Source organism: Phyllobates terribilis, unplaced genomic scaffold (genome assembly GCF_046119375.1).
Source record: "Phyllobates terribilis strain yellow unplaced genomic scaffold, ASM4611937v1 Scaffold_7__3_contigs__length_470593459, whole genome shotgun sequence".
NCBI classification, from domain to species: domain Eukaryota; kingdom Metazoa; phylum Chordata; class Amphibia; order Anura; family Dendrobatidae; genus Phyllobates; species Phyllobates terribilis.
The window spans coordinates 17,492,198-17,520,132 of record NW_027362767.1 but is presented as its reverse complement, the minus strand read 5'-3'; the positions used below and the strand labels follow the sequence as shown (position 1 = coordinate 17,520,132).

General features: G+C 53.2%; 1 protein-coding gene across 6 annotated transcripts in view; it reads right to left on the bottom strand.

Annotated features, from left to right (window-relative positions):
• Nucleotides 1–2,356: 2,356 nt before the first annotated feature.
• Nucleotides 2,357–27,935, bottom strand: part of LOC141152825 (exosome complex component RRP41-like) — a 123,870-nt gene continuing 98,291 nt past the window's right edge. For 2 of the 6 annotated variants that reach the window (XR_012247158.1, XR_012247156.1), the window contains exons 2-3: nt 8,960–9,168; nt 2,357–2,885 (exon numbers count right to left, since the gene is read on the bottom strand). Coding sequence is in view for 1 of the 6 variants with exons in the window: in XM_073637475.1 (XP_073493576.1) it covers nt 2,511–2,885 (375 nt within the window). In the remaining 5 variants the exon portion in view is untranslated. Of the gene's footprint in view, nt 2,886–8,818; nt 8,875–8,959; nt 9,232–27,935 lie in introns of those variants that run through there. The other 4 variants (XR_012247157.1, XR_012247159.1, XR_012247160.1 and 1 more) reach the window with 4 other exon arrangements.

Genomic DNA, 27,935 nt, shown 5'->3' with positions numbered 1-27,935 from the left:
GACTCCCAGGTATCTCCAGAGTCTTTCACAGGACCCCCTTTGTGTGTCCTTTCTCTGGCCTGTCATACCCCGCCAGTGACCTCGCTTCTGTCCAGCTGCCTCAGGCCTTCTCTTGGTAAACTTGGCGCCAGTTTCCCTGACCCTATATGGTGCCTTCCTAGCGGGTGTAGCGAGGGGCTGCGCCACGTGAAATGTCACAGCCTCCCGTTTCTAGCTGAGGGTAGTTCCCCGCCTCCACTAGTTTAGGGAACCGGTCTCCCCCTTTTGCCTGACCCTTCTACGCAGGTAGATTTGGGCGTGCGGTGGCTACTCGCCGGTCCACACCCCTGGGGTCCCTTCGTTCCTTGTTCCTGGAGCCTCCTCCGCTCCTCTTCCTTCCTTCTCCTTCCTTCTGCTTCCTCCAGGCTCCGGCCTCTCTCTTAGGCCTGCCTGCGGAGCAGAGCCCATGCAGAGGCTCTGCTCCCTGTCTTCTCCTCTCACTCTGAGCTGAACTCCCCCTGATCTAAGATGGTGCCCACCTTTTATACCTCCCTCTAGGTGCACCCAGGAACTGCTCTCTCCCTGCTCCTGCACTATAGGGTTCCCCCTTCCTCGGTGTTCCCTCCCCCCACTCCAGCAAGGGACAGGGACTGTCGCACTCTGCTTGGAGCATATCGGTCGCTCTGCCCCCCGGAAATGTGGTGTAATGCATGCAGGTGTCGGTGTCCTGATCCACTCTCCATCCTTACCTGGAAGTGAGATATCGCACATCTGGTTGAGATGCAATACCTCTGTAGAAACCGAGCCCTCGGGGTGCTACATATACATATATACAATATGGTTCCTAACTATCAGGATGTTGGGAGGAAGTGGGGAGCAAACCTTATTGTTGCGCACGCCGGAGGTCACTGGAGCGGAAGTCACAGTGACTCCCCGGTGCCTGCGCACTAGAGCACTGTAGGGATCTGCAAAATGAAACTGCACGTCACAGGGCACTGTGGAGGGGAGGGGGGGGGGATATTGAAATGAAGTAAGTAGGCGGGGATTTCTTCGCGTTCCCCAGATGGCAAGAGTGAAAAAAATGATTTAATAAAAAGACTTTTCAAAGCAATCAAACCTCTAATACCATATTAGAGGTCTGACAAGTCCCAGGGGGTGAGAGATTCCCTTTAATTTATTTTATGTTTTGATAGTTTGTGCGTTTCTGAATGCAAATATGTGTATGTTTTATTTTTTTAATTGTTTTATTTTTAATGGGACAAAAAGTGGGGTGATTTAAACTTTTGTGTGTGTATATTTTTTCATATTTTTAAACTTTTTTTTACTTTTTCCTATATTTAATATTGCTCTCAGGGGACTTGAAGATGCGATTGATCATTTGTGTTATACATAGCTGTACATCAGCGCGTAGCAAAAATCACGATCTCCTATGAACGGGCCATGAGCCTACGTTGACAGGAGTATCGTAATGATAGGTACGGCAGTCATCAACAGACCCCCATCAGCAGACCCATCAGCGCCCCGCGAACATGCCACATCATGGGCACGCTGATGGGAGCGTGGAATGACACGCCCCCTTGTTTGCACATGTTAAATGCCGCAGCCATGTAAGGCCACGTTCAGTATTTGGTCAGAATTTTCCATCAGTATTTGTATGCCAAAACCAGGAGTGGAACAATCAGAGGAAAAGTATAATAGAAACACGTCACCACTTCTGCAGTTTTTACTCACTCCTGGTTTACAAACACTGATGTAAAATACTCATCAAATACTCAGCGTGCGCACGTGGCCTTAGAGGAACATGATGGCTGATTAAGTCGGCCGTCATGTGTGGGGATCAAAGGCAGAGACACAACTTTTCACTTGCGAGTACATCAAAGGCCGTGAAGGGGTTAATAACATGTAGATATCCATTTAGTAGCAATCACTTTCACCAAAAGCCGCATGCGGAAATGCATGTGAAGAACGCTTCACATCGGCATTTCCACGGCAGAAAAAACGCATGTACAATCCGCACGCACAATCCGCACGTACAATCCGCACGTACAATCCGCATGCGTTTTTTCTGCCAGAGAGATGCAGAAACGCTCAGGAAAAAATCCTGAGCATTTCTGCATGGTGGGCACATAGCCTTAGTGTGCGCTGCTGCTGAGCTCAGTTATAGCCCCGACTGACACACTGTCACTAACCCTCAGCTCTGCGGGCAGGAGACCTGGACAACTTCACATCCTTTAAATGTAAATCAGATCATTTCCAATCACTTACAGAAAGCAGAAATAGAATACTGCAGAGAAAATAGCTTTTCATTAGTAAAGGGCTTTTCCATTTTACCACATAAGGCATTTCCCTTTTTTGCGCAACATAAAAAACTTGAATATAAAAAACAAAAACGTTTCTTATTTATTAAAGCAAAACATAGAATATATCCCTGTGTGTCCTCAGCTCCATCCCCTCAGCCCACGCTTCTCTGCGGAGATCCAGCTTTTATGGCTCCTCTCTCCACGACTGTCCACACACAGCTCCATAGAGTCTCATCTATGCTGCCCCCCGATCTCCGACCAGCGCCGACACCTCCTGTAAGTGGTCGCCACCACCTGCTCCAGCACCGCGTACATGTCCTTACACGCCTTGCTGGCCGCATCCATCACTCGCTCCAGGTGATCCTCGTGCAGCCGCGAGTTCATCTCCAGCAGCGCGATCTGCTCAGACTTGGGTAACAGAGCTAAAGACAAGTGGGGTCCCCCTGCCGATTCCTCCACGTAGCTGAGATCCGCCAGCGGCGTGTCCTCGATGAAGCCGGCTGAGCTGGCGCACACGTAGTCCCGCATGGGGATGCCGGTGTCTATCAACGCCAGGGTGGCTGCGTTCACACACATGCAGTAATTACCATCATCTGCTTGCAGGATCTAAAAGGGATAAAAAAAATAAATCATATAATTACATTATAACCTAAAATTATGCTACACGGCCCATCCCCAGTGACAGACGGCTGACAACAGAGAGCGACAGATGACAGTCCTAGCTTGATACAAGAGGTGATTGTATTTATCTGCAAAGGAAACAAGCAGATATCAAAGGTACCGTTATTGTGTTTGGCCGATAATAGAGAACAATAGAAGTACAGCAAACAGTGGTAGGATAAAGGCCCCGTCACACTTAGCGACGCTGCAACGATCCCGACAACGATACGACCTGTCAGGGATCGCTGGTGCGTCGCTATGTGGTCGCTGGTGAGCTGTCAAACAGGCAGGCTCACCAGCGATCAGCGACATCGTGGAAAGAATCTTTCCACGATGTTCTGCTCCTGGTTACCAGCCTGCTAAAGCAGGAGCAGGCTGGTAACTATTGTAAACATCGGGTTACTAGGGGCACACGAGCACCGCAGAGTCAGCTCTGCAGTCCGCCTCCACACTCTGCGGTCCGCCTTCACGCGCTCTGCGGTCCGCCTCCACGCGCTCTGCGGTCCGCCTCCACGCGCTCTGCAGTCCGCCTCCACGCGCTCTGCAGTCCGCCTCCACGCGCTCTGCAGTCCGCCTCCACGCACTCTGCAGTCCGCCTCCTCTGCCTCCACACACTCTGCCTCCGCACACTCTGCAGTCTGCCTCCGCACACTCTGCAGTCTGCCTCCGCACACTCTGCAGTCTGCCTCCGCACACTCTGCATCCACACACTCTGCAGTCGGCCTCCACGTACTCTGCAGTCCGCCTCCTCTACAGTCTGCCTCCACACATTCTGCCTCCACACACTCTGCCTCCACACACTCTGCAGTCCGCCTCCACGCACTCTGCAGTCCGCCTCCACGCACTCTGCAGTCCGCCTCCTCTGCACTCTGCCTCCACACACTCTGCCTCCACACACTCTGCAGTCTGCCTGCTCTGCAGTCAGCCTCCACACACTCTGCCTCCACACACTCTGCAGTCCGCCTGCGGTCCGCCTCCACACACTCTGCAGTCCGCCTCCACGCACTCTGCAGTCCGCCTCCACGCACTCTGCAGTCCGCATCCACGCACTCTGCAGTCCGCATCCACGCACTCTGCAGTCCGCCTCCTCTGCACTCTGCCTCCACACACTCTGCAGTCCGCCTCCACACACTCTGCAGTCTGCCTCCTCTGCAGTCAGCCTCCACACACTCTGCCTCCACACACACTGCCTCCACACACTCTGCCTCCACACACTCTGCCTCCACACACTCTGCCTCCACACACTCTGCCTCCACACACTCTGCAGTCTGCCTCCACACACTCTGCAGTCTGCCTCCACACAGTCTGCCTCCGCACACTCTGCCTCCGCACACTCTGCCTCCGCACACTCTGCAGTCCGCACACTCTGCAGTCAGCCTCCACACACTCTGCAGTCTGCCTCCACGCACTCTGCAGTCCGCCTCCACGCACTCTGCAGTCCGCCTCCACGCACTCTGCAGTCTGCCTCCACGCACTCTGCAGTCCGCCTCCACGCACTCTGCAGTCCGCCTCCTCTGCAGTCTGCCTCCACACGCTCTGCCTCCACACGCTCTGCGGTCCGCCTCCACACGCTCGGCGGTCCGCCTCCACACGCTCTGCGGTCTGCCTCCACACGCTCTGCATCCACACACTCTGCAGTCTGCCTCCACACACTTTGCCTCCGCACACTCTGCAGTCGGCCTCCGCACGCTCTGCGGTCCGCCTCCGCACACTCTGCAGTCCGCCTCCACACCCTCGGCAGTCCGCCTCCGCACACTCTGCAGTACGCCTCCGCACGCTCGGCGGTTCGCCTCCGCACGCTCGGCGGTCCGCCTCCGCACGCTCGACGGTCCGCCTCCGCACGCTCGGCGGTCCGCCTCCGCACGCTCTGCGGTCCGCCTCCGCACACTCTGCGGTACGCCTCCGCACACTCTGCCTCCGCACGCTCTGCGGTCCGCCTCCACACACTCTGCGGTCCGCCTCCACACACTCTGCGGTCCGCCTCCACACACTCTGCGGTCCGCCTCCACACACTCTGCGGTCTGCCTCCGCACACTCTGCGGTCCGCCTCCACACACTCTGCGGTCCGCCTCCACACACTCTGCGGTCCGCCTCCACACACTCTGCCTCCACACACTCTACCTCCACACACTCTGCGGTCCGCCTCCGCACACTCTGCCTCCACACACTCTGCATCCGCACACTCTGCGGTCCGCCTCCAAACACTCTGCAGTCTGCCTGCGGTCCGCCTCCACACACTCAGCTCTGCTACATCCACACACTCTGCGGTCCGCCTCCACACACTCAGCTCTGCTACATCCACACACTCTGCGGTCCGCCTCCACACACTCTGCAGTCTGTGCCTCCACACACTCTGCGGTCTGCCTCCACACACTCTGCGGTCTGCCTCCGCACACTCTGCGGTCCGCCTCCGCACACTCTGCGGTCCGCCTCCGCACACTCTGCGGTCCGCCTCCACACACTCTGCGGTCCGCCTCCACACACTCTGCGGTCCGCCTCCACACACTCTGCGGTCCGCCTCCACACACTCTGCCTCCACACACTCTGCGGTCCGCCTCCACACACTCTGCCTCCACACACTCTGCGGTCCGCCTCCGCACACTCTGCCTCCACACACTCTGCATCCGCACACTCTGCGGTCCGCCTCCAAACACTCTGCAGTCTGCCTGCGGTCCGCCTCCACACACTCTGCGGTCCGCCTCCACACACTCAGCTCTGCTACATCCACACACTCTGCGGTCCGCCTCCGCACGCTCTGCGGTCCGCCTCCACACACTCAGCTCTGCTACATCCACACACTCTGCGGTCCGCCTCCACACACTCAGCTCTGCTACATCCACACACTCTGCGGTCCGCCTCCACACACTCTGCAGTCTGTGCCTCCACACACTCTGCGGTCCGCCTCCACACACTCTGCGGTCCGCCTCCGCACACTCTGCGGTCCGCCTCCACACACTCTGCGGTCCGCCTCCACACACTCTGCGGTCCGCCTCCACACACTCTGCCTCCACACACTCTGCGGTCCGCCTCCACACACTCTGCCTCCACACACTCTGCATCCGCACACTCTGCGGTCCGCCTCCACACACTCTGCGGTCCGCCTCCGCACACTCTGCCTCCACACACTCTGCATCCGCACACTCTGCGGTCCGCCTCCAAACACTCTGCAGTCTGCCTGCGGTCCGCCTCCACACACTCTGCGGTCCGCCTCCACACACTCAGCTCTGCTACATCCACACACTCTGCGGTCCGCCTCCGCACGCTCTGCGGTCCGCCTCCACACACTCAGCTCTGCTACATCCACACACTCTGCGGTCCGCCTCCGCACGCTCTGCGGTCCGCCTCCACACACTCAGCTCTGCTACATCCACACACTCTGCGGTCCGCCTCCACACACTCAGCTCTGCTACATCCACACACTCTGCGGTCCGCCTCCACACACTCTGCAGTCTGTGCCTCCACACACTCTGCAGTCTGTGCCTCCACACACTCTGCGGTCCGCCTCCACACACTCTGCGGTCTGCCTCCACACACTCTGCGGTCCGCCTCCGCACACTCTGCGGTCCGCCTCCGCACACTCTGCGGTCCGCCTCCGCACACTCTGCGGTCCGCCTCCACACACTCTGCGGTCTGCCTCCACACACTCTGCGGTCCGCCTCCACACACTCTGCCTCCACACACTCTGCGGTCCGCCTCCACACACTCTGCCTCCACACACTCTGCGGTCCGCCTCCGCACACTCTGCCTCCACACACTCTGCATCCGCACACTCTGCGGTCCGCCTCCAAACACTCTGCAGTCTGCCTGCGGTCCGCCTCCACACACTCTGCGGTCCGCCTCCACACACTCTGCGGTCCGCCTCCACACACTCAGCTCTGCTACATCCACACACTCTGCGGTCCGCCTCCACACACTCAGCTCTGCTACATCCACACACTCTGCGGTCCGCCTCCACACACTCTGCGGTCCGCCTCCACACACTCTGCGGTCCGCCTCCACACACTCTGCGGTCCGCCTCCGCACACTCTGCGGTCCGCCTCCGCACACTCTGCGGTCCGCCTCCACACACTCTGCCTCCACACACTCTGCGGTCCGCCTCCGCACACTCTGCGGTCCGCCTCCACACACTCTGCATCCGCACACTCTGCGGTCCGCCTCCAAACACTCTGCAGTCTACCTGCGGTCCGCCTCCACACACTCTGCGGTAGTAATGGGTAAAATGCGATTTTTTGGTGAGCCGGCTCTTTTGGATCGGCTCACCAAAAAGAGCCGGCTCTTTTGGCTCCGAAAATGGCTCTTCATTTCCTATTACCTTTGGCTTTAAATTTGAAGCCAAATTCTGGTATGTTTTAACCCATGATTGTATACCTTTTAGTAAAAATCTACACATGTGCCAATTTATGACATAAAACAGAATAGTTTCCAGAATAACCAGATTTTATATTATTTGCTGTAAAAACTTTAACAAACACAAAATGAACATGCAAAATACCAACAAGATACTAATTATCAGTGCCACATTTTAAAGCTACCTTCACACTTGGCGAGTTCGCTGTGGGCTGTCTGCTGCAAACAGTCTGCAGCAAAACTGCAGTGTCAAATGTCGCATCTGCATCCAGGCGGATTTAGATAAGGAATTTGCTGCGGAATTCACCCGTCCATTGACTGCAATGAATTTCGCATATCGGATATTCTGCACATACTGACATGCTGCTGCTGAAGCCAATTTCACACCTCATGTCAGATTCTGAATTTTTCCACGAAGTGAGAATGTGTTTTGGATAAAAACCATTGCCACTGTTGGCTTCTGTAAATGCCATGGAATTTCCACGCTGATGATCTGCATGGAAACTCCGCTGCAAATCCACAAAGTGTGAAGGCCGCCTAAAATTGTCTTTAGGGCCCATTGGATAGATAAACTAAGTGCCATAGCTTGGATGGACTGATTCAGTTTATTTCTTCTGTTATTATCTGTTTTGGAAAAGACTGTTTTTTTGGTGTCCCATCAAGGACCAATGTCTTTTGCCATCACTAATATAATGTCATTAAAGGGGTTGGATCACGTGGGCATTAGTGCCATTAATTGAAGAGAACTTTTTAAAATAGGTTTATTCTCCATATACTTATTTTAAAAATTCTGCTTCAATCCTGCTGGTATTCCATAAAAACCTATGGAACTGTTTACATGGGTTTCCATGGAAGTTGTCCTGTGCCGGAGCCCTATTCAGCAAAAGACACACAGGATGCGACCATGTTGTCGGCCAGCGCTCGCTGACTGACCGCATGGACCATGCAGCACCCGAGCCTGCGATCCAGTGATGCTCAATCCAGCGATGGTATGTCTGCAGAGGAGATCCTTATCTGCCCTGCCCATATGCATCGCTGGATCATTTGTTCTCTTCCATTCAAGTGAATGAGAGAACAAGGGACGCACATTTACATCCGCTGTTTCTCCCTCGCTCAGCGAGGATTTACAAGCTGGCGGTAAATAACTATAATCAGGCTAAATCCAGATGTCAGTGTTCCTTTAATAAAGTGCCTGCCTGCTGCTTGTCACAGATTGGAGGAGGGCGGGGCTGTGAGTCAGTGCTATGTGCAGCAGCAGGAGGAGCAGGCATTCTCAGGATCAGAGTGACTACTGCCGGGAGGGAGGGGCGGGGTCAGAGGGGACTGACTGTGGAACGTGAACTGGCAAAGAGCCGTTTAAATTTCAATTGGCTCCCTGCCAGGAGCCGACTCATATGATTCACTATAAAGAGCCGGCTCGTTCAGGAGCTACCCATCACTACTCTGCGGTCCGCCTCCAAACACTCAGCTCTGCTACATCCACACACTCTGCGGTCCGCCTCCACACACTCAGCTCTGCTACATCCACACACTCTGCGGTCCGCCTCCGCACACTCCGCAGTCTGCCTCCAGTGTCACACAACTTTATTTATACAATGTCTCTGCATACAAGACTTCACAGCAGCTGGAAGAGCAGCCCTGATACCAGGAGGGACGCGCATGCGTATACTCACATGGGCATGACGTCATTGAAGGTCCTGACACAGCAGGTAACGCAGCTAGGAGTCTGGTCACATGGGCGTGACGTCATGGAAGGTCCTGTAACACAGCAGGGAACGCAGCTAGGAGTCTGGTCACATGGGAGTGACGTCATGGAAGATCCTGTAACAGCAGGGAGCGCAGCTAGGAGTCTGGTCACATGGGCGTGACGTCATGGAAGGTCCTGTAACACAGCAGGGAACGCAGCTAGGAGTCTGGTCACATGGGAGTGACGTCATGGAAGGTCCTGTAACACAGCAGGTAACGCAGCTAGGAGTCTGGTCACATGGGCGTGACGTCAAGGAAGGTCCTATAGCACAGTGTAATATCAACTACCAATCCGTCCTCCCACCACTAGGTGTCGCTGACTATCTAGCCTACGACGCTCTGTCCACAGAGGGTATAAAAGCAGCGATGCGAGGGTGACGGCGCCATTTTAATCACATGTGCGATGCTGAGACGAGAGTTCATGAGCTCTGTGAGGGCAGGAAACTTGTGTATGGCGCAATTACACAGCAAAGCTCTGATAGTTACACTGCAGACAGCTCCTCGCTGTAAATGGCCTCAGTGTGAATAGGTTCTAGCGATTTAGTGATTCCATGAGGGAAAATGACCTCACAAAAGATGGTTCCTGTGAAGAAAGTCAGTCAGAGCAGTGGCTGAGCTCTATCTATAGATACTGGTCATGTCAGTAACTGTAGCGGGAAGTCAGGAGTGTAAAATAGCAGAAGCCTCCAGAATCTCCATTTATAAATATCTGAATAATCCATGAGCTGTTATCAATGAGGGAGAAACTGCTGCAGAGAAGGAAAGTGATGGTAAATGATCGATAGCGACAGCAAACGAGGCACAAAACCCACTAAAATACCCCCGAGACCCTCAGAGCCAAGAGACCATAACTGAGGGGAAAGCAGGAAAACCGGCCAATTCTGTGTAAATTCCATCAAAAAAAGACATTGCTGAAGCCACAAAGCACAAAAATGCTGAAACCGAAGCTCAGTAATAGGTTTATAGATATAAATAACGGGGACGAGCGAGAAAACACTGCGCAGAGCTCAGAAAGGAGCCGACAATCACATTCAGTATAAATAACGGGGGCGAGCGAGAAAACGCCGCGCAGAGCTCAGAAAGGAGCTGACAATCACAGTCAGTATAAATAACGGGGACGAGCGAGAAAACGCCGCGCAGAGCTCAGAAAGGAGCTGACAATCACAGTCACTATAAATAACGGGGACGAGCGAGAAAACGCCGCGCAGAGCTCAGAAAGGAGCCGACAATCACATTCAGTATAAATAACGGGGACGAGCGAGAAAACGCCACGCAGAGCTCAGAAAGGAGCCGACAACCACAGTCAGTATAAATAACGGGGGCGAGCGAGAAAACGCCGCGCAGAGCTCAGAAAGGAGCCGACAATCACAGTCAGTATAAATAACGGGGGCGAGCGAGAAAACGCCGCGCAGAGCTCAGAAAGGAGCCGACAACCACAGTCAGTATAAATAACGGGGACGAGCGAGAAAACGCCGCGCAGAGCTCAGAAAGGAGCCGACAATCACAGTCAGCATAAATAACGGGGACGAGCGAGAAAACGCCGCGCAGAGCTCAGAAAGGAGCCGACAATCACAGTCAGTATAAATAACGGGGACGAGCGAGAAAACGCCGCGCAGAGCTCAGAAAGCCGACAACCACAGTCAGTATAAATAACGGGGACGAGCGAGAAAACGCCGCTCAGAGCTCAGAAAGCCGACAACCACAGTCAGTATAAATAACGGGGACGAGCGAGAAAACGCCACGCAGAGCTCAGAAAGGAGCTGACAATCACAGTCACTATAAATAACGGGGACGAGCGAGAAAACGCCGCGCAGAGCTCAGAAAGGAGCCGACAGTCACATTCAGTATAAATAACGGGGACGAGCGAGAAAACGCCGCGCAGAGCTCAGAAAGGAGCCGACAACCACAGTCAGTATAAATAACGGGGACGAGCGAGAAAACGCCGCGCAGAGCTCAGAAAGGAGCCGACAATCACAGTCAGTATAAATAACGGGGGCGAGCGAGAAAACGCCGCGCAGAGTTCAGAAAGGAGCCGACAATCACAGTCACTATAAATAACGGGGGCGAGCGAGAAAACGCCGCGCAGAGCTCAGAAAGGAGCCGACTACCACAGTCAGTATAAATAACGGGGACGAGCGAGAAAACGCCGCACAGAGCTCAGAAAGGAGCCGACAATCACAGTCAGTATAAATAACGGGGACGAGCGAGAAAACGCCACGCAGAGCTCAGAAAGGAGCCGACAATCACATTCAGTATAAATAACGGGGGCGAGCAAGAAAACGCTGCGCAGAGCTCAGAAAGGAGCCGACAACCACAGTCAGTATAAATAACGGGGGCGAGCAAGAAAACGCCGCGCAGAGCTCAGAAAGGAGCCGACAATCACATTCAGTATAAATAACGGGGACGAGCGAGAAAACGCCGCGCAGAGCTCAGAAAGGAGCCGACAATCACATTCAGTATAAATAGCGGGGACGAGCGAGAAAACGCCGCCAGAGCTCAGAAAGGAGCCGACAATCACATTCAGTATAAATAACGGGGACGAGCGAGAAAACGCCGCGCAGAGCTCAGAAAGGAGCCGACAACCACAGTCAGTATAAATAACGGGGGCGAGCGAGAAAACGTCGCGCGCAGAGCTCAGAAAGGAGCCGACAATCACATTCAGTATAAATAACGGGGACGAGCGAGAAAACGCCGCGCAGAGCTCAGAAAGGAGCCGACAATCACAGTCAGTATAAATAACGGGGACGAGCGAGAAAACGCCGCGCAGAGCTCAGTAAGGAGCCGACAATCACATTCAGTATAAATAACGGGGACGAGCGAGAAAACGCCGCACAGAGCTCAGAAAGGAGCCGACAATCACATTCAGTATAAATAACGGGGACGAGCGAGAAAACGCCGAGCGCAGAGCTCAGAAAGGAGCCGACAATCACAGTCACTATAAATAACGGGGGAGAGCGAGAAAACGCCGCGCAGAGCTCAGAAAGGAGCCGACTACCACAGTGAGTATAAATAACGGGGACGAGCGAGAAAACGCCGCACAGAGCTCAGAAAGGAGCCGACAATCACAGTCAGTATAAATAACGGGGACGAGCGAGAAAACGCCACGCAGAGCTCAGAAAGGAGCCGACAATCACATTCAGTATAAATAACGGGGGCGAGCAAGAAAACGCTGCGCAGAGCTCAGAAAGGAGCCGACAACCACAGTCAGTATAAATAACGGGGGCGAGCGAGAAAACGCCGCGCAGAGCTCAGAAAGGAGCCGACAATCACATTCAGTATAAATAACGGGGACGAGCGAGAAAACGCCGCGCAGAGCTCAGAAAGGAGCCGACAATCACATTCAGTATAAATAACGGGGGCAAGCGAGAACGCCACGCAGAGCTCAGAAAGGACCCGACAATCACATTCAGTATAAATAACGGGGACAAGCGAGAAAACACCGCGCAGAGCTCAGAAAGGAGCCGACAATCACAGTCACTATAAATAACGGGGGCGAGCGAGAAAACGCCGCGCAGAGCTCAGAAAGGAGCCGACAACCACAGTCAGTATAAATAACGGGGGCGAGCGAGAAAACGCCTTGCAGAGCTCAGAAAGGAGCCGACAATCACATTCAGTATAAGTAACGGGAGCGAGCGAGAAAACGCCGCGCAGAGCTCAGAAAGGAGCCGACAATCACATTCAGTATAAATAACGGGGACGAGCGAGAAAACGCCGCGCAGAGCTCAGAAAGGAGCAGACAATCACATTCAGTATAAATAACGGGGGCAAGCGAGAAAACGCCACGCAGAGCTCAGAAAGGACCCGACAATCACATTCAGTATAAATAACGGGGACGAGCGAGAAAACACCGCACAGAGCTCAGAAAGGAGCCGACAATCACAGTCACTATAAATAACGGGGGCGAGTGAGAAAACGCCGCGCAGAGCTCAGAAAGGAGCCGACAACCACAGTCAGTATAAATAACGGGGGCGAGCGAGAAAACGCCGCGCAGAGCTCAGAAAGGAGACGACAATCACAGTCAGTATAAATAACGGGTACGAGAGAGAAAACGCCGCGCAGAGCTCAGAAAGGAGCCGACAACCACAGTCAGTATAAATAACGGGGGCGAGTGAGAAAACGCCGCGCAGAGGTCAGAAAGGAGCCGACAATCACATTCAGTATAAATAACGGGCACGAGCGAGAAAACGCCGCGCAGAGCTCAGAAAGGAGCCGACAATCACATTCAGTATAAATAACGGGGACGAGCAAGAAAACGCCGCGCAGAGCTCAGAAAGGAGCCGACAATCACATTCAATATAAATAATGGGGACGAGCGAGAAAACGCCGCGCAGAGCTCAGAAAGGAGCCGACAATCACAGTCAGTATAAATAACGAGGACGAGCGAGAAAACGCCGCGCAGAGCTCAGAAAGGAGCCGACAATCACAGTCAGTATAAATAACGAGGACGAGCGAGAAAACGCCGCCAGAGCTCAGAAAGGAGCCGACAATCACATTCAGTATAAATAACGGGGACGAGCGAGAAAACGCCGCGCAGAGCTCAGAAAGGAGCCGACAACCACAGTCAGTATAAATAACGGGGGCGAGCGAGAAAACGCCGCGCGCAGAGCTCAGAAAGGAGCCGACAATCTCATTCAGTATAAATAACGGGGACGAGCGAGAAAACGCCGCGCAGAGCTCAGAAAGGAGCCGACAATCACATTCAGTATAAATAACTGGGGGGAGCGAGAAAACGCCGCGCGCAGAGCTCAGAAAGGAGCCGACAATCACAGTCAGTATAAATAACGGGGACGAGCGAGAAAACGCCGCGCGGAGCTCAGTAAGGATCCGACAATCACATTCAGTATAAATAACGGGGACGAGCGAGAAAACGCCGCGCAGAGCTCAGAAAGGAGCCGACAATCACATTCAGTATAAATAACGGGGACGAGCGAGAAAACGCCGCGCGCAGAGCTCAGAAAGGAGCCGACAATCACAGTCAGTATAAATAACGGGGGCGAGCGAGAAAACGCCGCGCAGAGCTCAGAAAGGAGCCGACAACCACAGTCAGTATAAATAATTGGGGGGAGCGAGAAAACGCCGCGCAGAGCTCAGAAAGGAGCCGACAATCACAGTCAGTATAAATAACGGGGGCGAGCGAGAAAACGCCGCGCAGAGCTCAGAAAGGAGCCGACAATCACATTCAGTATAAATAACTGGGGGGAGCGAGAAAACGCCGCGCAGAGCTCAGAAAGGAGCCGACAATCACAGACAGTAAAAATAACTGGGGGGAGCGAGAAAACGCTGCGCGCAGAGCTCAGAAAGGAGCCGACAATCACAGTCAGTATAAATAACGGGGACGAGAGAGAAAACGCCGCGCAGAGCTCAGAAAGGAGCCGACAATCACATTCAGTATAAATAACGGGGACGAGCGAGAAAATGCCGCGCAGAGCTCAGAAAGGAGCCGACAATCACATTCAGTATAAATAACGGGGACGAGCGAGAAAACACCGCGCGCAGAGCTCAGAAAGGAGCCGACAACCACAGTCAGTATAAATAACTGGGGGGAGCGAGAAAACCCCGCGCAGAGCTCAGAAAGGAGCCGACAACCACAGTCAGTATAAATAACTGGGGGGAGCGAGAAAACGCCGCGCAGAGCTCAGAAAGGAGCCGACAATCACAGTCAGTATAAATAACGGGGGCGAGCGAGAAAACGCCGCGCAGAGCTCAGAAAGGAGCCGACAATCACAGTCAGTATAAATAACGGGGGCAAGCGAGAAAACGCCGCGCAGAGCTCAGAAAGGAGCCGACAATCACATTCAGTATAAATAACGGGGACAAGCGGGAAAACTCCGCGCAGAGCTCAGAAAGGAGCCGACAATCACAGTCAGTATAAATAACGGGGGCGAGCGAGAAAACGCCGCGCAGAGCTCAGAAAGGAGCCGACAACTACAGTCAGTATAAATAACGGGGGCGAGCGAGAAAACGCCGCGCGCATAGCTCAGAAAGGAGCCGACAATCACATTCAGTATAAATAACGGGGACGAGCGAGAAAACGCCGCGCAGAGCTCAGAAAGGAGCCGACAATCACATTCAGTATAAATAACTGGGGGGAGCGAGAAAACGCCACGCAGAGCTCAGAAAGGAGCCGACAACCACAGTCAGTATAAATAATTGGGGGGAGCGAGAAAACGCCGCGCAGAGCTCAGAAAGGAGCCGACAATCACAGTCAGTATAAATAACGGGGACGAGCGAGAAAACGCCGCGCAGAGCTCAGAAAGGAGCCGACAACCACAGTCAGTATAAATAACGGGGGCGAGCGAGAAAACGCCGCGCAGAGCTCAGAAAGGAGCCGACAATCACAGTCAGTATAAATAACGGGGGCGAGCGAGAAAACGCCTCGCAGAGCTCAGAAAGGAGCCGACAATCACAGTCAGTATAAATAACGAGGACGAGCGAGAAAATGCCGCGCAGAGCTCAGAAAGGAGCCGACAATCACATTCAGTATAAATAACGGGGACGAGCGAGAAAACGCCGCGCAGAGCTCAGAAAGGAGCCGACAACCACAGTTAGTATAAATAACTGGGGGGAGCGAGAAAACGCCGCGCAGAGCTCAGAAAGGAGCCGACAATCACAGTCAGTATAAATAACGGGGGCGAGCGAGAAAACGCCGCGCAGAGCTCAGAAAGGAGCCGACAATCACATTCAGTATAAATAACGGGGGCGAGCGAGAAAACGCTGCGCAGAGCTCAGAAAGGAGCTGACAATCACATTCAGTATAAATAACGGGGACGAGCGAGAAAACGCCGCGCAGAGCTCAGAAAGGAGCCGACAATCACAGTCAGTATAAATAACGGGGGCGAGCGAGAAAACGCTGCACAGAGCTCAGAAAGGAGCCGACAACCACAGTCAGTATAAATAACGGGGAAGAGCGAGAAAACGCCGCGCAGAGCTCAGAAAGGAGCCGACAATCACAATCAGTATAAATAACGGGGGCAAGCGAGAAAACGCTGCGCAGAGCTCAGAAAGGAGCCAATGATCACAGGCAGTATAAATAACGGGGACGAGCGAGAAAACGCCGCGCAGAGCTCAGAAAGGAGCCAACAACCACATTCAGTATAAATAACGGGGGCGAGCGAGAAAACGCTGCGCAGAGCTCAGAAAGGAGCCGACAATCACAGTCAGTATAAATAACGGGGGCGAGCGAGAAAACGCTGCGCAGAGCTCAGAAAGGAGCCGACAATCACAGTCAGTATAAATAACGGGGGCGAGCGAGAAAACGCTGCGCAGAGCTCAGAAAGGAGCTGACAACCACAGTCAGTATAAATAACGGGGGCGAGCGAGAAAATGCCGCGCAGAGCTAAGAAAGGAGCCGACAACCACAGTCAGTATAAATAACGGGGGCGAGCGAGAAAACGCTGCGCAGAGCTCAGAAAGGAGCCGACAACCACAGTCAGTATAAATAACGAGGGCGAGCGAGAAAACGCCGCGCAGAGCTCAGAAAGGATCCGACAACCACAGTCAGTATAAATAACGGGGATGAGCGAGAAAACGCCGCGCAGAGCTCAGAAAGGAGCCGACAATCACAGTCAGTATAAATAACGAGGACGAGCGAGAAAATGCCGCGCAGAGCTCAGAAAGGAGCCGACAATCACATTCAGTATAAATAACGGGGACGAGCGAGAAAACGCCGCGCAGAGCTCAGAAAGGAGCCGACAACCACAGTCAGTATAAATAACGGGGGCGAGCGAGAAAACGCCCGTCAGAGCTCAGAAAGGAGCCGACAATCACAGTCAGTATAAATAACGGGGGCGAGCGAGAAAACGCCGGTCAGAGCTCAGAAAGGAGCCGACAATCACAGTCAGTATAAATAACGGGGGCAAGCGAGAAAACGCCGCGCAGAGCTCAGAAAGGAGCCGACAGCCACAGTCAGTATAAATAACTGGGGGGAGCGAGAAAACGCCGCGCAGAGCTCAGAAAGGAGCTGACAATCACAGTCACTATAAATAACGGGGGCAAGCGAGAAAACGCCGCGCAGAGCTCAGGAAGGAGCTGACAATCACAGTCACTATAAATAACGGGGACGAGCGAGAAAACGCCGCGCAGAGCTCAGAAAGGAGCCGACAGTCACATTCAGTATAAATAACGGGGACGAGCGAGAAAACGCCGCGCAGAGCTCAGAAAGGAGCCGACAACCACAGTCAGTATAAATAATGGGGACGAGCGAGAAAACGCCGCGCAGAGCTCAGAAAGGAGCCGACAATCACAGTCAGTATAAATAACGGGGGCGAGCGAGAAAACGCCGCGCAGAGTTCAGAAAGGAGCCGACAATCACAGTCACTATAAATAACGGGGGCGAGCGAGAAAACGCCGTGCAGAGCTCAGAAAGGAGCCGACTACCACAGTCAGTATAAATAACGGGGACGAGCGAGAAAACGCCGCACAGAGCTCAGAAAGTAGCCGACAATCGCAGTCAGTATAAATAACGGGGACGAGCGAGAAAACGCCGCGCAGAGCTCAGAAAGGAGCCGACAATCACATTCAGTATAAATAACGGGGACGAGCGAGAAAACACCGCGCAGAGCTCAGAAAGGAGCCGACAATCACAGTCACTATAAATAACAGGGGCGAGCGAGAAAACGCCGCGCAGAGCTCAGAAAGGAGCCGACAACCACAGTCAGTATAAATAACGGGGGCGAGCGAGAAAACGCCGCGCAGAGCTCAGAAAGGAGCCGACAATCACATTCAGTATAAATAACGGGAGCGAGCGAGAAAACGCCGCGCAGAGCTCAGAAAGGAGCCGACAATCACATTCAGTATAAATAACAGGGACGAGTGAGAAAACGCCGCGCAGAGCTCAGAAAGGAGCCGACAATCACATTCAGTATAAATAACGGGGGCAAGCGAGAAAACGCCACGCAGAGCTCAGAAAGGACCCGACAATCACATTCAGTATAAATAACGGGGACGAGCGAGAAAACGCTGCGCAGAGCTCAGAAAGGAGCCGACAACCACAGTCAGTATAAATAACGGGGGCGAGCGAGAAAACACCGCGCAGAGCTCAGAAAGGAGACGACAATCACAGTCAGTATAAATAACGGGGACGAGCGAGAAAACGCCGCGCAGAGCTCAGAAAGGAGCCGACAACCACAGTCAGTATAAATAACGGGGGCGAGCGAGAAAACGCCGCGCAGAGCTCAGAAAGGAGCCGACAATCACATTCAGTATAAATAACGGGGACGAGCGAGAAAACGCCGCGCAGAGCTCAGAAAGGAGTCGACAATCACATTCAGTATAAATAACGGGGACGAGCGAGAAAACGCCGCGCAGAGCTCAGAAAGGAGCCGACAATCACATTCAGTATAAATAACGGGGACGAGCGAGAAAACGCCGCGCAGAGCTCAGAAAGGAGCCGACAATCACAGTCAGTATAAATAACGAGGACGAGCGAGAAAACGCCGCCAGAGCTCAGAAACGAGCCGACAATCACATTCAGTATAAATAACGGGGACGAGCGAGAAAACGCCGCGCAGAGCTCAGAAAGGAGCCGACAACCACAGTCAGTATAAATAACGGGGGCGAGCGAGAAAACGCCGCGCGCAGAGCTCAGAAAGGAGCCGACAATTACATTCAGTATAAATAACGGGGACGAGCGAGAAAACGCCGCGCAGAGCTCAGAAAGGAGCCGACAATCACATTCAGTATAAATAACTGGGGGAGCGAGAAAACGCCGCGCGCAGAGCTCAGAAAGGAGCCGACAATCACAGTCAGTATAAATAACAGGGGCGAGCGAGAAAACGCCGCGCAGAGCTCAGAAAGGAGCCGACAACCACAGTCAGTATAAATATCGGGGGCGAGCGAGAAAACGCCGCGCAGAGCTCAGAAAGGAGCCGACAACCACATTCAGTATAAATAACAGGGGCGTGCGAGAAAACGCCGCGCTGAGCTCAGAAAGGAGCCGACAATCACATTCAGTATAAATAACGGGGACGAGCGAGAAAACGCCGCGCAGAGCTCAGAAAGGAGCCGACAATCACAGTCAGTATAAATAACGGGGACGAGCGAGAAAACGCCGCGCAGAGCTCAGAAAGGAGCCGACAACCACAGTCAGTATAAATAACGGGGGCGAGCGAGAAAACGCCGCGCAGAGCTCAGAAAGGAGCCGACAATCACAGTCAGTATAAATAACGGGGGCGAGCGAGAAAACGCCGCGCAGAGCTCAGAAAGGAGCCGACAACCACAGTCAGTATAAATAACTGGGGGGAGCGAGAAAACGCCGCGCAGAGCTCAGAAAGGAGCCGACAATCACAGTCAGTATAAATAACGGGGGCGAGCGAGAAAACGCCACGCAGAGCTCAGAAAGGAGCCGACAATCACATTCAGTATAAATAACGGGAACGAGCGAGAAAACGCCGCGCAGAGCTCAGAAAGGAGCCGACAATCACATTCAGTATAAATAACGGGGACGAGCGAGAAAACGCCGCGCAGAGCTCAGAAAGGAGCCGACAACCACAGTCAGTATAAATAACGGGGGCGAGCGAGAAAACGCCGCGCAGAGCTCAGAAAGGAGCCGACAATCACAGTCAGTATAAATAACGGGGGCGAGCGAGAAAACGCCGCGCAGAGCTCAGAAAGGAGCCGACAACCACAGTCAGTATAAATAACTGGGGGGAGCGAGAAAACGCCGCGCAGAGCTCAGAAAGGAGCCGACAATCACAGTCAGTATAAATAACGGGGGCGAGCGAGAAAACGCCGCGCAGAGCTCAGAAAGGAGCCGACAATCACATTCAGTATAAATAACGGGGGCGAGCGAGAAAACGCTGCGCAGAGCTCAGAAAGGAGCTGACAATCACATTCAGTATAAATAACGGGGACGAGCGAGAAAACGCCGCGCAGAGCTCAGAAAGGAGCCGACAATCACAGTCAGTATAAATAACGGGGGCGAGCGAGAAAACGCTGCACAGAGCTCAGAAATGAGCCGACAACCACAGTCAGTATAAATAACGGGGAAGAGCGAGAAAACGCCGCGCAGAGCTCAGAAAGGAGCCGACAATCACAATCAGTATAAATAACGGGGGCAAGCGAGAAAACGCCGCGCAGAGCTCAGGAAGGAGCTGACAATCACAGTCACTATAAATAACGGGGACGAGCGAGAAAACGCCGCGCAGAGCTCAGAAAGGAGCCGACAGTCACATTCAGTATAAATAACGGGGACGAGCGAGAAAACGCCGCGCAGAGCTCAGAAAGGAGCCGACAACCACAGTCAGTATAAATAATGGGGACGAGCGAGAAAACGCCGCGCAGAGCTCAGAAAGGAGCCGACAATCACAGTCAGTATAAATAACGGGGGCGAGCGAGAAAACGCCGCGCAGAGTTCAGAAAGGAGCCGACAATCACAGTCACTATAAATAACGGGGGCGAGCGAGAAAACGCCGTGCAGAGCTCAGAAAGGAGCCGACTACCACAGTCAGTATAAATAACGGGGACGAGCGAGAAAACGCCGCACAGAGCTCAGAAAGTAGCCGACAATCGCAGTCAGTATAAATAACGGGGACGAGCGAGAAAACGCCGCGCAGAGCTCAGAAAGGAGCCGACAATCACATTCAGTATAAATAACGGGGACGAGCGAGAAAACACCGCGCAGAGCTCAGAAAGGAGCCGACAATCACAGTCACTATAAATAACAGGGGCGAGCGAGAAAACGCCGCGCAGAGCTCAGAAAGGAGCCGACAACCACAGTCAGTATAAATAACGGGGGCGAGCGAGAAAACGCCGCGCAGAGCTCAGAAAGGAGCCGACAATCACATTCAGTATAAATAACGGGAGCGAGCGAGAAAACGCCGCGCAGAGCTCAGAAAGGAGCCGACAATCACATTCAGTATAAATAACAGGGACGAGTGAGAAAACGCCGCGCAGAGCTCAGAAAGGAGCCGACAATCACATTCAGTATAAATAACGGGGGCAAGCGAGAAAACGCCACGCAGAGCTCAGAAAGGACCCGACAATCACATTCAGTATAAATAACGGGGACGAGCGAGAAAACGCTGCGCAGAGCTCAGAAAGGAGCCGACAACCACAGTCAGTATAAATAACGGGGGCGAGCGAGAAAACACCGCGCAGAGCTCAGAAAGGAGACGACAATCACAGTCAGTATAAATAACGGGGACGAGCGAGAAAACGCCGCGCAGAGCTCAGAAAGGAGCCGACAACCACAGTCAGTATAAATAACGGGGGCGAGCGAGAAAACGCCGCGCAGAGCTCAGAAAGGAGCCGACAATCACATTCAGTATAAATAACGGGGACGAGCGAGAAAACGCCGCGCAGAGCTCAGAAAGGAGTCGACAATCACATTCAGTATAAATAACGGGGACGAGCGAGAAAACGCCGCGCAGAGCTCAGAAAGGAGCCGACAATCACATTCAGTATAAATAACGGGGACGAGCGAGAAAACGCCGCGCAGAGCTCAGAAAGGAGCCGACAATCACAGTCAGTATAAATAACGAGGACGAGCGAGAAAACGCCGCCAGAGCTCAGAAACGAGCCGACAATCACATTCAGTATAAATAACGGGGACGAGCGAGAAAACGCCGCGCAGAGCTCAGAAAGGAGCCGACAACCACAGTCAGTATAAATAACGGGGGCGAGCGAGAAAACGCCGCGCGCAGAGCTCAGAAAGGAGCCGACAATTACATTCAGTATAAATAACGGGGACGAGCGAGAAAACGCCGCGCAGAGCTCAGAAAGGAGCCGACAATCACATTCAGTATAAATAACTGGGGGAGCGAGAAAACGCCGCGCGCAGAGCTCAGAAAGGAGCCGACAATCACAGTCAGTATAAATAACGGGGACGAGCGAGAAAACGCCGCGCAGAGCTCAGTAAGGAGCCGACAATCACATTCAGTATAAATAACGGGGACGAGCGAGAAAACGCCGCGCAGAGCTCAGAAAGGAGCCGACAATCACATTCAGTATAAATAACTGGGGGGAGCGAGAAAACGCCGCGCGCAGAGCTCAGAAAGGAGCCGACAATCACAGTCAGTATAAATAACGGGGGCGAGCGAGAAAACGCCGCGCAGAGCTCAGAAAGAAGCCGACAATCACATTCAGTATAAATAACGGGGACGAGCGAGAAAACGCCGCGCAGAGCTCAGAAAGGAGCCGACAATCACAGTCAGTATAAATAACGAGGACGAGCGAGAAAACGCCGCCAGAGCTCAGAAAGGAGCCGACAATCACATTCAGTATAAATAACGGGGACGAGCGAGAAAACGCCGCGCAGAGCTCAGAAAGGAGCCGACAACCACAGTCAGTATAAATAACGGGGGCGAGCGAGAAAACGCCGCGCAGAGCTCAGAAAGGAGCCGACAATCACATTCAGTATAAATAACTGGGGGGAGCGAGAAAACGCCGCGCGCAGAGCTTAGAAAGGAGCCGACAATCACAGTCAGTATAAATAACGGGGACGAGCGAGAAAACGCCGCGCAGAGCTCAGTAAGGAGCCGACAATCACATTCAGTATAAATAACGAGGACGAGCGAGAAAACGCCGCGCAGAGCTCAGAAAGGAGCCGACAATCACATTCAGTATAAATAACGGGAACGAGCGAGAAAACGCCGCGCGCAGAGCTCAGAAAGGAGCCGACAATCACATTCAGTATAAATAACGGGGGCGAGCGAGAAAACGCTGCGCAGAGCTCAGAAAGGAGCTGACAATCACATTCAGTATAAATAACGGGGACGAGCGAGAAAACGCCGCGCAGAGCTCAGAAAGGAGCCGACAATCACAGTCAGTATAAATAACGGGGGCGAGCGAGAAAACGCTGCACAGAGCTCAGAAATGAGCCGACAACCACAGTCAGTATAAATAACGGGGAAGAGCGAGAAAACGCCGCGCAGAGCTCAGAAAGGAGCCGACAATCACAATCAGTATAAATAACGGGGGCAAGCGAGAAAACGCCGCGCAGAGCTCAGGAAGGAGCTGACAATCACAGTCACTATAAATAACGGGGACGAGCGAGAAAACGCCGCGCAGAGCTCAGAAAGGAGCCGACAGTCACATTCAGTATAAATAACGGGGACGAGCGAGAAAACGCCGCGCAGAGCTCAGAAAGGAGCCGACAACCACAGTCAGTATAAATAATGGGGACGAGCGAGAAAACGCCGCGCAGAGCTCAGAAAGGAGCCGACAATCACAGTCAGTATAAATAACGGGGGCGAGCGAGAAAACGCCGCGCAGAGTTCAGAAAGGAGCCGACAATCACAGTCACTATAAATAACGGGGGCGAGCGAGAAAACGCCGTGCAGAGCTCAGAAAGGAGCCGACTACCACAGTCAGTATAAATAACGGGGACGAGCGAGAAAACGCCGCACAGAGCTCAGAAAGTAGCCGACAATCACAGTCAGTATAAATAACGGGGACGAGCGAGAAAACGCCGCGCAGAGCTCAGAAAGGAGCCGACAATCACATTCAGTATAAATAACGGGGACGAGCGAGAAAACACCGCGCAGAGCTCAGAAAGGAGCCGACAATCACAGTCACTATAAATAACAGGGGCGAGCGAGAAAACGCCGCGCAGAGCTCAGAAAGGAGCCGACAACCACAGTCAGTATAAATAACGGGGGCGAGCGAGAAAACGCCGCGCAGAGCTCAGAAAGGAGCCGACAATCACATTCAGTATAAATAACGGGAGCGAGCGAGAAAACGCCGCGCAGAGCTCAGAAAGGAGCCGACAATCACATTCAGTATAAATAACAGGGACGAGTGAGAAAACGCCGCGCAGAGCTCAGAAAGGAGCCGACAATCACATTCAGTATAAATAACGGGGGCAAGCGAGAAAACGCCACGCAGAGCTCAGAAAGGACCCGACAATCACATTCAGTATAAATAACGGGGACGAGCGAGAAAACGCTGCGCAGAGCTCAGAAAGGAGCCGACAACCACAGTCAGTATAAATAACGGGGGCGAGCGAGAAAACACCGCGCAGAGCTCAGAAAGGAGACGACAATCACAGTCAGTATAAATAACGGGGACGAGCGAGAAAACGCCGCGCAGAGCTCAGAAAGGAGCCGACAACCACAGTCAGTATAAATAACGGGGGCGAGCGAGAAAACGCCGCGCAGAGCTCAGAAAGGAGCCGACAATCACATTCAGTATAAATAACGGGGACGAGCGAGAAAACGCCGCGCAGAGCTCAGAAAGGAGTCGACAATCACATTCAGTATAAATAACGGGGACGAGCGAGAAAACGCCGCGCAGAGCTCAGAAAGGAGCCGACAATCACATTCAGTATAAATAACGGGGACGAGCGAGAAAACGCCGCGCAGAGCTCAGAAAGGAGCCGACAATCACAGTCAGTATAAATAACGAGGACGAGCGAGAAAACGCCGCCAGAGCTCAGAAACGAGCCGACAATCACATTCAGTATAAATAACGGGGACGAGCGAGAAAACGCCGCGCAGAGCTCAGAAAGGAGCCGACAACCACAGTCAGTATAAATAACGGGGGCGAGCGAGAAAACGCCGCGCGCAGAGCTCAGAAAGGAGCCGACAATTACATTCAGTATAAATAACGGGGACGAGCGAGAAAACGCCGCGCAGAGCTCAGAAAGGAGCCGACAATCACATTCAGTATAAATAACTGGGGGGAGCGAGAAAACGCCGCGCGCAGAGCTCAGAAAGGAGCCGACAATCACAGTCAGTATAAATAACGGGGACGAGCGAGAAAACGCCGCGCAGAGCTCAGTAAGGAGCCGACAATCACATTCAGTATAAATAACGGGGACGAGCGAGAAAACGCCGCGCAGAGCTCAGAAAGGAGCCGACAATCACATTCAGTATAAATAACTGGGGGGAGCGAGAAAACGCCGCGCGCAGAGCTCAGAAAGGAGCCGACAATCACAGTCAGTATAAATAATGGGGGCGAGCGAGAAAACGCCGCGCAGAGCTCAGAAAGAAGCCGACAATCACATTCAGTATAAATAACGGGGACGAGCGAGAAAACGCCGCGCAGAGCTCAGAAAGGAGCCGACAATCACAGTCAGTATAAATAACGAGGACGAGCGAGAAAACGCCGCCAGAGCTCAGAAAGGAGCCGACAATCACATTCAGTATAAATAACGGGGACGAGCGAGAAAACGCCGCGCAGAGCTCAGAAAGGAGCCGACAACCACAGTCAGTATAAATAACGGGGACGAGCGAGAAAACACCGCGCAGAGCTCAGAAAGGAGCCGACAATCACAGTCACTATAAATAACAGGGGCGAGCGAGAAAACGCCGCGCAGAGCTCAGAAAGGAGCCGACAACCACAGTCAGTATAAATAACGGGGGCGAGCGAGAAAACGCCGCGCAGAGCTCAGAAAGGAGCCGACAATCACATTCAGTATAAATAACGGGAGCGAGCGAGAAAACGCCGCGCAGAGCTCAGAAAGGAGCCGACAATCACATTCAGTATAAATAACAGGGACGAGTGAGAAAACGCCGCGCAGAGCTCAGAAAGGAGCCGACAATCACATTCAGTATAAATAACGGGGGCAAGCGAGAAAACGCCACGCAGAGCTCAGAAAGGACCCGACAATCACATTCAGTATAAATAACGGGGACGAGCGAGAAAACGCTGCGCAGAGCTCAGAAAGGAGCCGACAACCACAGTCAGTATAAATAACGGGGGCGAGCGAGAAAACACCGCGCAGAGCTCAGAAAGGAGACGACAATCACAGTCAGTATAAATAACGGGGACGAGCGAGAAAACGCCGCGCAGAGCTCAGAAAGGAGCCGACAACCACAGTCAGTATAAATAACGGGGGCGAGCGAGAAAACGCCGCGCAGAGCTCAGAAAGGAGCCGACAATCACATTCAGTATAAATAACGGGGACGAGCGAGAAAACGCCGCGCAGAGCTCAGAAAGGAGTCGACAATCACATTCAGTATAAATAACGGGGACGAGCGAGAAAACGCCGCGCAGAGCTCAGAAAGGAGCCGACAATCACATTCAGTATAAATAACGGGGACGAGCGAGAAAACGCCGCGCAGAGCTCAGAAAGGAGCCGACAATCACAGTCAGTATAAATAACGAGGACGAGCGAGAAAACGCCGCCAGAGCTCAGAAACGAGCCGACAATCACATTCAGTATAAATAACGGGGACGAGCGAGAAAACGCCGCGCAGAGCTCAGAAAGGAGCCGACAACCACAGTCAGTATAAATAACGGGGGCGAGCGAGAAAACGCCGCGCGCAGAGCTCAGAAAGGAGCCGACAATTACATTCAGTATAAATAACGGGGACGAGCGAGAAAACGCCGCGCAGAGCTCAGAAAGGAGCCGACAATCACATTCAGTATAAATAACTGGGGGGAGCGAGAAAACGCCGCGCGCAGAGCTCAGAAAGGAGCCGACAATCACAGTCAGTATAAATAACGGGGACGAGCGAGAAAACGCCGCGCAGAGCTCAGTAAGGAGCCGACAATCACATTCAGTATAAATAACGGGGACGAGCGAGAAAACGCCGCGCAGAGCTCAGAAAGGAGCCGACAATCACATTCAGTATAAATAACTGGGGGGAGCGAGAAAACGCCGCGCGCAGAGCTCAGAAAGGAGCCGACAATCACAGTCAGTATAAATAACGGGGGCGAGCGAGAAAACGCCGCGCAGAGCTCAGAAAGAAGCCGACAATCACATTCAGTATAAATAACGGGGACGAGCGAGAAAACGCCGCGCAGAGCTCAGAAAGGAGCCGACAATCACAGTCAGTATAAATAACGAGGACGAGCGAGAAAACGCCGCCAGAGCTCAGAAAGGAGCCGACAATCACATTCAGTATAAATAACGGGGACGAGCGAGAAAACGCCGCGCAGAGCTCAGAAAGGAGCCGACAACCACAGTCAGTATAAATAACGGGGGCGAGCGAGAAAACGCCGCGCAGAGCTCAGAAAGGAGCCGACAATCACATTCAGTATAAATAACTGGGGGGAGCGAGAAAACGCCGCGCGCAGAGCTTAGAAAGGAGCCGACAATCACAGTCAGTATAAATAACGGGGACGAGCGAGAAAACGCCGCGCAGAGCTCAGTAAGGAGCCGACAATCACATTCAGTATAAATAACGAGGACGAGCGAGAAAACGCCGCGCAGAGCTCAGAAAGGAGCCGACAATCACATTCAGTATAAATAACGGGAACGAGCGAGAAAACGCCGCGCGCAGAGCTCAGAAAGGAGCCGACAATCACATTCAGTATAAATAACGGGGGCGAGCGAGAAAACGCTGCGCAGAGCTCAGAAAGGAGCTGACAATCACATTCAGTATAAATAACGGGGACGAGCGAGAAAACGCCGCGCAGAGCTCAGAAAGGAGCCGACAATCACAGTCAGTATAAATAACGGGGGCGAGCGAGAAAACGCTGCACAGAGCTCAGAAATGAGCCGACAACCACAGTCAGTATAAATAACGGGGAAGAGCGAGAAAACGCCGCGCAGAGCTCAGAAAGGAGCCGACAATCACAATCAGTATAAATAACGGGGGCAAGCGAGAAAACGCCGCGCAGAGCTCAGGAAGGAGCTGACAATCACAGTCACTATAAATAACGGGGACGAGCGAGAAAACGCCGCGCAGAGCTCAGAAAGGAGCCGACAGTCACATTCAGTATAAATAACGGGGACGAGCGAGAAAACGCCGCGCAGAGCTCAGAAAGGAGCCGACAACCACAGTCAGTATAAATAATGGGGACGAGCGAGAAAACGCCGCGCAGAGCTCAGAAAGGAGCCGACAATCACAGTCAGTATAAATAACGGGGGCGAGCGAGAAAACGCCGCGCAGAGTTCAGAAAGGAGCCGACAATCACAGTCACTATAAATAACGGGGGCGAGCGAGAAAACGCCGTGCAGAGCTCAGAAAGGAGCCGACTACCACAGTCAGTATAAATAACGGGGACGAGCGAGAA